Source organism: Marmota marmota, unplaced genomic scaffold, assembly GCF_001458135.2.
Source record: "Marmota marmota marmota unplaced genomic scaffold, marMar, whole genome shotgun sequence".
In the NCBI taxonomy this organism is placed as follows: Eukaryota; Metazoa; Chordata; class Mammalia; order Rodentia; family Sciuridae; genus Marmota; species Marmota marmota.
The window spans coordinates 3,698,534-3,707,959 of NW_025999863.1; the positions used below are offsets into that span (position 1 = coordinate 3,698,534).

Consider the following 9,426-nt stretch of genomic DNA (forward strand, 5'->3'; position numbering starts at 1 on the left):
CCAGTCTCCCAGAAGAGGGGACGACACTAGACATTCTTCCGTCTGAGGTCACCAAGTCTGGAGGATGAGGCCAGACAACACTGCTCTCACCGTGGGCTTGGCCCTTCCCACCCCTCGGCGCCCTGCACCCCTCCTGCTAGCCACGGGGTGAGTCTGCGTGAATGAGAACAAGATGTCGGGGTCTGAATATACTGCAATACACACGTTCATAAGAAACCGTCTAAGAACAATTAATTAGAGCAAAAACTACTGATATAAACATTTTTTCCAAAAAGAGAAACTATTGCATTTCATTGGACGGTGCTTCCTAGACAGAGGCTCGGTCTGAGGTTGGTTTCCGGGGGGGGGGGAGCTCGCGCTCAGCTGAGGCAGCGTGACGGAGCGCCAGGGCTCTCCAGGCACACGGGTCCCCGCGTCTCAGGTTCAGGGCTGTGCAGGTCCTTGGTTTTCCTTTGTCCTCAGAGAAGAGCTCTGGCCTCAAAGAGGTCAGGATGGGACCTGGCAGGGGTCACATGCCCCAGAACTGCTGAGAGGGAGGGTTCAGAAGGACCTGGCGGCAGCAACTACCACAGCCCCCCACGAACTTGCTCCAGAGCCAGCGGTTTGGCTCAGCGTGGGCTTGAACTTGGACAGAACCCCAGTCCTTGCTGGGGTGGATCAGACACGAGTGGGCTGCCTTCCACGGCTTGCTCTTTTCTAGCTCCAGGTCTGATCCGTCCAGGGACGCGGCCACTCGCAGCTGAGACTGGAGAGGCCTCTGGCATCAGGACCGGGACCCTTGCGGGCTGGCTGCCTCCTGCCTCAGCACAGCATGGCCCGGGCAGGAGGCCCGGGATGGCCTGTCCACACAACGCCACAGGCATGGGCTGAGATTGTCCCTTGCACCCAGAGGCACGTGGTGAGGGCCCTGCTCCCTTCCAAGGGACCCACGGAGGCTGGAGCTCTGCGCCGGCCGACAGCACAGGACGCCTCGGGGCTCTGCTGGGTTTCTTCCTTTTCTCTTTTTAAAATCGTGGTGGAAACTGGCACTAGCTGAATGGAGGGAGGACACACGTGGGGACCAGCGGCCGGCCCTCCAGGGTTGGAGGGCTGTGACGCGTGGCTGTGGCAGGCGGCGGCGGCTGGGAGTGCGGAGGGAGCGTCAGCAGTCTCTGGCCCGGGGCAGGGGCGCCACCGTGGGCCCAAGTCAGAGTCAACTCGCTTCATCTAAGAGGCACTAATGTGGGGCGGCCAAGGACGCTGTCCCTAGAGTGGCCGGCGGCGTCCTCCAGGACCTCGAGGAAGGCGCCTGTGGAAGGTGCTAGATGCCCTGCAGGGAGTGGTTCGGGTCGCTGCGCTCACGCTTCACCAGGGGCTCGCCCAGGCTGCGGGCACCCGCTTCGGCCTCGCTGCCTCGCTCATCACCGATGTCATCTGCCGGCCGATGGGAGGGAGAGACAGAGGCTGTGCTCACAGAGGAGGGGACAAGCCCTCCCGCGGGTGACTTCCCTTAACCAGCGCCGACTGGCCTGGGTCACACTGTCAGCAGGCTGGGCCTCTGGAGTGCCCTGGGGACAGGTCCTCACCCCGGGCAAGGAATGGGTCCAGGGGTCTCTGTCCCAGTGGTTATGGAGCAGGAGGCCTTGGGCCGCCCTGGCTGGCTGAGCCTTTCTCCGTGGGCCCAGTGTGGTAAGACCCCCGGGGAACGGGCTCAGGATGGCCCAAGGGCACCACAGGGACTTGTGCCCACTTCCCAGGTGCCACCAGCCACCGACCATCTGAGGAGGCCCTCAGCCCTGGGGAGCGCCCCAGGGAAGCCCAGGCACACCCACCTTTGTCCAGCAGGGTCAGTGACAGGGAGGCGAGGTCGTTGAACTGTAAGAGAAGTGGGAGTCAGGGGCTGGCACAAGGCCGGCACGGCCCCACGAGGGCTCGCATGGCTCAGAGCCGCTCCTGTGTGTCCCCCCCCACCCGGGCTTTGAGCGGCTCTGACGCCTCCAGGCAGCACCTGGGAGCGGCTGGTGGGTGTAGGCGCTGACTGCAAAGGCCACCAGAGGCAGCGGCTGGCAAGAGAGAGGCCCGGCCTGGAAGGGCTGCTTGGGGCCGGGGCAACCGGCTGCCCTCCCTCCGGAGCCCAGCGCCTGGCACCGACCCGTGCAGCACCAACGCAGCTTCCACAGTGTCTGGGTGAGGTGGGGCCCTGGCCACTGCCTTTGGAGTGTGACAGCCTCTTAACTGTGAGGAACCGCTGCCCTCTGCCCTCCATTTGTTCTAGAACCTCGACAAGTGAGCCTCCATTTCTTCTTTGAAACAACCCCACCATCGTACCCCTAGCTGTAGACCCAGAGGCACTGAAGAGGGGGGCCGGCAGCTCAGGTCCGCGGCGCAGGTGGACCACGCACACCTGGCGCGTCCTCAGCCACAGCAGGAGCCAGCCTCTGATGCCGCAGTGCAGGGGGCCCCAAGCACCTCAGGCTCAGTGAGAACCAGACACACAGGCCCCAGCATGTGACTCAGTGACAGGACAGGTGAGTCCAGAGACAGGACGTGGACTTGCGTGCTGGGGTGACTGCTCACGGTGACAGGGCCATTTTGGGGGCAGAGTGCTCTAAGGTGGACACTGGTGAGGGGCTCACATGCAAATGCACTAAGTGCCACTGAATCGTGTACTTCACATGGCACATTTGTGGCCACACCTGTCATCCCAGCTGCTCGGGAATCACAGTTCCAGGCCAGCCTAGGTGACATAGCAAGAGAGACCCTGTCTCACAACAAGGACGGCTGGGGAGTGACGCAGTGGGAGAGCACTCCAGGTTCAGTCCCCAGCACCAAAGCAGAACAAAACACCAGGTCGACTTCTGTGTGTGGGTTCTACTCCGATTTCCCAGAAGCCTGGGTGTGTCTGGGGCCCCGAGAGGCCAGGTCCCAGCGAGTCGCACTGCAGCCGGGACCAGAGCCAGGCCCTGGGCGCCCCGGCCACCTGCCCTGCCACGCCCCAGGGCCTCACCTCTCCCATGACGGCGATGGGCGTCTCTCCAGTGGCCTGGGCCACGCGGTGCTCCACCAGGTAGAACATGTACTCGTCGTAGAGCAGGCGGATGAGGTGGAAGGAGCCGAAGCTGGCCGCGCTGCGCAGGGTCAGGTCGCGGATCACCATGGAGCTGGGCACAGGGGGACAGAGGCCGGAGACTCTAAGTGGGGCCTGGGCACCGGCCGGCTCCTCCAGGACCCCAGAAATCCTGGTGGTCCCGAGACTGCTGGCCTGCAGGGCCTGCCAGGGAGACCACCTCGTCTGTGCGACGGGCAGTTGGGTGGGCTGCCCCTGGCTCCCCAGACACGCAGCACCGGCAGTGGCCACAGCTGCGGGCACGTCCTGCGCCTGGGGCTGAGGGGGGCTCCCCTGGGCGGCGAGTGCTGCTCTCGCCCAGCTGCCACGCAGGAGCCGGGGTCCAGCAGGGAACAGCAGTCCTGCTCCTGCTCCAGGGACGGGCTTGCTCAGGGAGGGGGCGGGACCAGCCAACAGACAGCAAGGGGCAGGCGAGCAGGCATCATGGGAGACAGCGGGGCACATGGGCGGAGGATGACAAGGACATGTGTTTACCCAGCAAGGCCTGTGAGAGCTTCCTTAACGCCCGAGGCAGCCGCAGCCAGCTCGGGGGCCAGCAAGGCTCGTGGGGTGTTGGTTGGTGTGTGGTACCGGGACTGGGCCCAGGGTGCTGTGCCACCGGGCCACACCCCAGCCCTTTCTGTTTTTGTGACGGCCTCTGGCAAGTCACCCAGGCCGGCTTTGAGCTTGCCATCCCCTCCTGCCTGAGCTCCCTGAACAGCCGGGGTGACAGAGGGGTGCCACTGCGCTCTGTGGAACACCACATGGCCATCCGCTTCTCTGTGGGCAGCTAGCCAGCCTGGCTGGGGGACAGTGAGGAATGGGTGTGGCTGGCATAATCGGGGGGCAGGACTGGCTGTAACTGCCCACGCAGGGCCCCCGGCACCCCACGCTCCTCAGGACAGCGGCCCCCTTTCCAGGTATCCATCACTCAGAGAGGCCAGAGTGGCCCAGGGACTGCAGGAGCCCGGTCAGAGTGCGGCCCTTCCTCCGGCGGGTCCTGCTGCTGGTCTCACAGGTGGGCACCGTTGCTGGGAGGCGGCACCTCAGGAGCTCGGCGGGCTGCCCCCAGGGCCTGCCTGCGCCCGCGCCGACCCCCGGCCCGTTCTTCTCTTTGGAAGGCTTCTGGTGGTCCGCTGCCCCGGGCTCTGAAGTCCAGTGAGGGTCTGTGGGGAGCAGGGCCTCCCATAGTGCGGATCTCGGCCTCTTCTCAACTGGGAGACTCGTGCCCTTCAGTTCTGAGCCTCAGGCGTCCCTCCGTATCCTCGGGGAATTGCTCCAGGCCCAGAGGACACCTGCCGGTGCCCACGCCCCTCATGTCCCACAGCATCGAGGCGCGTCCTCCTGTGGACTGCGGACCTTCTCTGGATGGCCTGCGACACCCGCTGCCGCGCCAGGGTCGTGAACTCACTGTCGGGGCGGGCCGCGAGGAAGCAGGTTCGCGAGTTCGGCGCGGACACGGTCTTTCTGAGTCTTCCTGTCTGCAGTGGGTGGACGCCACAGACGCAGAGCCTGGGACCCGAAACCGCAGCCGGGAGGGCTGGCCGGATGGTCGGCATTTTCTTTTTCTCGTTTTCTCTCTTCTTAGAGCCCGTGGCTGGGTGCTGAACGTCTCGGGATCCTGAGCCTGCGCTTTCTTGGTTTCTCTCATGAAGTCTCTCACCGTTGTGCCTCCTATTTGCTTGCCCCGGGGGCGTTTTACGTGTGGCCCAGGCAGGCGAGCGTAGCCAGTCAGTCCACGGGTCTCGGGTGCACGCAGGCGTCCTGCTGACGGTGACGGACACCTGGGACTGGAAGGCGCTTATTCTTGGTAGTGTGGGTGGGCCTTGCCCAATCAGCTGAAGGGACTTAAAAGGTGAGGCTTCCTGAGTCCTCGGAGTTTCCGCCTGTGGCTGCAGATTCCAGACGCATCCAGTCACGGGAGCCATTGCTTGAAACAGCCCTCTCTGCTCCCCTAATGTGCTCGCCGGACCCCAGGGGGCTGCTCTGTGGAGACGGGGTCTGTCTCTGGCTGCTCCTTTGGCCTCCAGAGAGCAACAGGCTGCTGCTCTCTCTGGTTTGGCCCTTTGTCCTAATTGACTGCGTGGATTCCATGTTCCAAACTTAGTGTGCCCGTCCTCTTTGTCCTCGAGGGCCACACCCAGAAGCTGGGCTTCTGCAAGCTCAGCAGCCAAGTGGCAGGTGGGGTAACCCACCCCGCCTCCCCGGAGGTACCTCCTGGGCGGAGCCTGGGCCTTACCTGTAGAAGGACCACTTGAGCAGGAACTGCCGGGCGGCCTTGGGGAAGCTGGGGCTGCCCACGTGCTGCTTGAGCACCTGGGTCACCACGTTGTCCAGCCAGCTGGCCCACTGGTCCAGCGAGCTCTGCTGCTGCAGGGTCAACTTGAAATCCTGCTCCAGCCGCTGCACCAAGCTCTCCTCACACTGGCACACCCACGAGGCCTGCTCCTGCAGACAGCACAGGGACAGTGGCGCCCTGTGCTGACACAAGGACGGGGCCCAGCCACTACAGTCCCCCAGACCTGAGCACGGCTCAGCGGGGGCCTCGGGCTGTGCCCAAGTTGGGTTGTTCTTTATTTTTTTGGTTCTGGGCTGGAACCAGGGCCTCACACACTGCACCACTGCGCTGTGCACCCGTTGGGCCTCCTTGACATTGGCCACTGACCACTGAGCCGAGCACCTTCAGCACCTGCCTTACACTGCAGGCCGGCCACGGCCGGGGCCTGTCAGGCGTCCAGGGTGCACGGGCCTCCTGGATGGAGGCTCGCGTCACACCGCATCTTTGTTTTGGTTTTGTGTGTGTGTGTGTGTGTGTGTGTGTTCACTTATTCCACAGAGAAACTCAGGGGGGAAGTGAGGTGAACACAGAGCTACAGCTGTCACCTGTGGCTCCTTCAGCCCAGAGGGCAGAGCCACGAGGACGGCATCAGGGAGGTGACGTGAGTGTGGCGACAGCTCTGGGAAGCTGGGGGCGTTTGTGAGGAGGGTGAGTGAGGTGTCAGCCACAGCGCCTGGGCGGGAAAGGGGCCTGAGCCATCAAGGAATGGAGCCACCAGGACCACGGTGGGCTGGGCAGGGCTCTGACCGGGCACCTGTTTCATGCAGCAGAAGCTGGGCCAGGCCCTGGGCAGGTGGGTTTGCTGTGGGCTGAAGCCATGGGACTCCTGGTTTCCCAGAGGAGGGAGGCCTAGGCCAGTGCGGGGAGGACCCTGAAGTCACGGCCTCTCTGCAACTCAGCCCTGTTCTGAGCCAGACTTCGGGGACCACGTCTGAGAAAGTCACCTGCACGTTGGCAAAGTCCACGCGGTTGAGGTCGCTGAGCATCTGATTGATTTGGGAGGTGTTCTGCAGCACGGCCCGGGCCGCCTGGGCGAGGTGGTTGAGGGACGTGTATCTCCGCAGAGTTTGGGCAAAGGCACTGACGACACCCACCTGCGAGGGGACAGTGTGGATCACCAGGTGCCGCAGGCCCCGGAACCAGGGGCAGGAGGGGCTCACAGTTCCCTGCAGGGAGGAGGCAGCGGGAGACGGCCCTGCTCTGCCACAGCAGGACGAGGAGTCACGCCACGCTGGGCTCAGATGGCCACAGTACAGCCGTGGCCACTTCCAGTCTCTTTGTGAGTGGGAAACGCAGACTCCTGGGCATCCCGGGCCAAGCTCTGGGGCGTGGCCTGGGAGTGGGAATTCACAGCAGCCGCCCGACTCAGCCCAGAGCCGCAGAGACCGAGGGCGGGGCGCCAGAGGCCCCTGCACCCCAGAGCTATTTGGGAAATGCCCCCAAATGCCACGTAGTCATTCTCTTTCTTGCACATAGGCAAAATCTCTACCTTCTGTTGGGAGCGTGTATCTGGAAATACACGCCCTGAATTCCTGAGCAAGAGATGCTGAAGGATCTCCGCCCCCCAATAACTGGGGCTTGACCCCAGCTGGGATAATGAGGTGTGGCTCCAGGGGTGGGTGTCACCCGGTGGGGTGGAGCCACACCCTCCTGTTCCTTTGCAATCCTACCCCTTTGCCTTTTGGGGGATAGAATGTTCCATGGGACCTCCCCTCGTGTGTCCCTATATAAGAACATAGAATCCCAGTGCCTCTCTCTCTTTCCACGGACCCCTAAGGCCAGAGAGTCATCCCCGAATTTTGAAAAGGTACTTCTGTGTGTTTCGAGCTTTCTTCGCCATTTTCTTAAGTTATTGGGATTTTAATTATCAGTTCAGATTTGTGAACCCACCGAGGTCGCCGCTAGGAGAGATGGCGATAACCTTTAAAATTCAGTCTGTGGCCAGGACGGTAACGACAGGGCTATAGCGAGGAGATGGGACCTCCTCCCGTGACCACCGTGGAAACAACCCGGATAGGACCCTGAATGATGCCCGCCATGGCCCTCCCTGCCGGCACCTATTCCACACACAGAGTATCCCCAGGGCTCCCTGAAAGGGCCAGTGCCCGCCTGACACAGAGAAGCAGCCACTCTCAGGCACAGTGGTCCTCGGGTTTCTGGGGAGCAGGGCAGGGAGCCCCTCCTGCCAACTCCCGCTCCCCCACCCCCAGAGCACGCAGGGACCAAGGGGTCCCTGGGGCCTGTGGCTGCAGCTGTCCTCCCAGACAAGGGTGGGGGCCCAGGCCCAGCCTGACGTTACCTTGGTCTGGATGACCTGCTGTGGGAAGTCACTCATGGCATTGGCCAACCAGCCTTCTAAGCTCTTGGCAAAATTACGGATCGCCTGCGTCAAGGTACCTGGAGACACAAGCCACAAGGTTGACAGTGAGGAACGTGTGGGACAACGTGGGTGCAGGAGATGCCTGCCCGGGAAGGACAGCTGCAGGCATCCCGAGGTCACTGGGGCCAGGACACTTAGAGAAGAGGCCTGGGAGAGCCACCCTTTGCCACTGCCCACCTGTCTAGGACGGTGAATCTCACCCAGAGTGACTCTACCCCAGAGGACACTGGGCAGTATCTGGGGACATCTGTGGCTGTCTCAGTTGGGAGCTCCTGGTGTGCAGCTGGTGGAGGCCAGGGCCACAGCCCAGCACCCTGCAGCGCCCAGGACCCCACCCCAGAGGACACCCAGCCCCGTCAGCGATGGCAGGGGAGACCCCGATGCATACGCCACATGCATGTAAGAATGTTCTGCCAACTTCCACACTGATGTTGGCAAAAGGGGACTATGCCCAGGACTCGCATCTTCACTGGAGGCTCGTGCTGGTCTGCAATGACCAGCTCCAGGCAGCGAGGCCACCGGAGAGAGGTGGCCTGTCTGTCCTTCCTCATCTCCTGGCAGAAAGCAGCCTGGCAGTCCTCAAGACCCAGACTCGCCCTGCACCCATGACCGCTGCCAGGCTTGGCCTAGTGCCCAGCAGCGGGCGGCCTGAGCTCTCCATGCTCCTGTCTCCCCCAGGGCCGTGGGCACTCAGCCTGGGCGGGCACCACAGCCCTTGTGAGGCCTGTCATCGCCGTGGAGGGCGGAGGCCCTGGAGCAGCCCACCACAGGGGCTCACGTGTTCCTCACAACGCCCTCACTCTGACCCCTCATGTCCTCTGGGGCCATCACAGGCAGAGCCTGGGGTCCCACAGTGCTGGGCAGCCCGGGGCTCCGTGCGCACTGGTCGGGTGGGATCTGGTGGGGTTAGGTGGCCCCCAGCCCAGCAGGCTGCAGGAGCTGTGTTGCCATCCTGGCCATCCCTTGTCCACTCAGGAAAGCCCCAATCTTACAGGGAACCTGGGACAGCAGGTGCTGGCACATCCTCAGGACTAGGGTGGGTGACAACTTTATGTGGCCCTGAGGTGCTGCTTCCCTCACAGTGACAGCTTGGAGCTGTGACCAAGCCACTCTCAGAGGCCATCGGGCCACTCATGCCCTCCAGCAAATCTTCCAGAAAGCACTGAGCCTGGCCTGGCCTGCCCTGGACAGTGTCCTGACAGCTGGCAGAGCCCCCGACAGCCACTAACTCTGACACCGTGGGCCAGGAACAAGGACAAATCCATAGGCCCTCGCGGACCCAGGAGTGTTACCTGAGGAGGGCGGGAGGGGGCGGGAGGGGCTGCGCGTGCGCAGGTGACAATGGGAAGAAGAGGGAGGCAAGGAGATGGGCCTCTTACTGGGGACCGGCCTCAGCACGTCCGGGATGAGGATCTCCACCAGGGCCTGGTAGAGGATGTGGTCACAGCTCCTCATCCACTTGAGGACAGGGTCATGTTTACACAGGGAGATGAGCTTGTCCTTGGGGAGGACGGCACCTTCTGGCTCGTCGTCACTGTGGAGGGATGGGTAGGTGGGTGAGCCTTGCTGGGCAGGGGGAGCTGCCCCGCCACGGGAAGACCAGAGAGCACACCCCCCCCCCCC

General features: G+C 63.2%; 1 protein-coding gene across 5 annotated transcripts in view; it reads right to left on the minus strand.

Moving 5' to 3' along the window:
* Positions 1-209: 209 nt before the first annotated feature.
* The window catches only part of Rfx2 (regulatory factor X2), an 83,492-nt gene continuing 74,275 nt past the window's right edge, over positions 210-9,426 (minus strand). For all 5 annotated transcript variants that reach the window (XM_048812567.1, XM_015503663.2, XM_015503662.2 and 2 more), the window contains 7 exons: positions 9,183-9,337; positions 7,723-7,820; positions 6,368-6,517; positions 5,325-5,533; positions 2,987-3,140; positions 1,812-1,854; positions 210-1,413 (listed from right to left, as the gene is read on the minus strand). In XM_048812567.1, the coding sequence (XP_048668524.1) occupies positions 1,301-1,413; positions 1,812-1,854; positions 2,987-3,140; positions 5,325-5,533; positions 6,368-6,517; positions 7,723-7,820; positions 9,183-9,337 (922 nt within the window). In that variant the 3' untranslated portion in view covers positions 210-1,300. The remainder of the gene's footprint in view (positions 1,414-1,811; positions 1,855-2,986; positions 3,141-5,324; positions 5,534-6,367; positions 6,518-7,722; positions 7,821-9,182; positions 9,338-9,426) is intronic.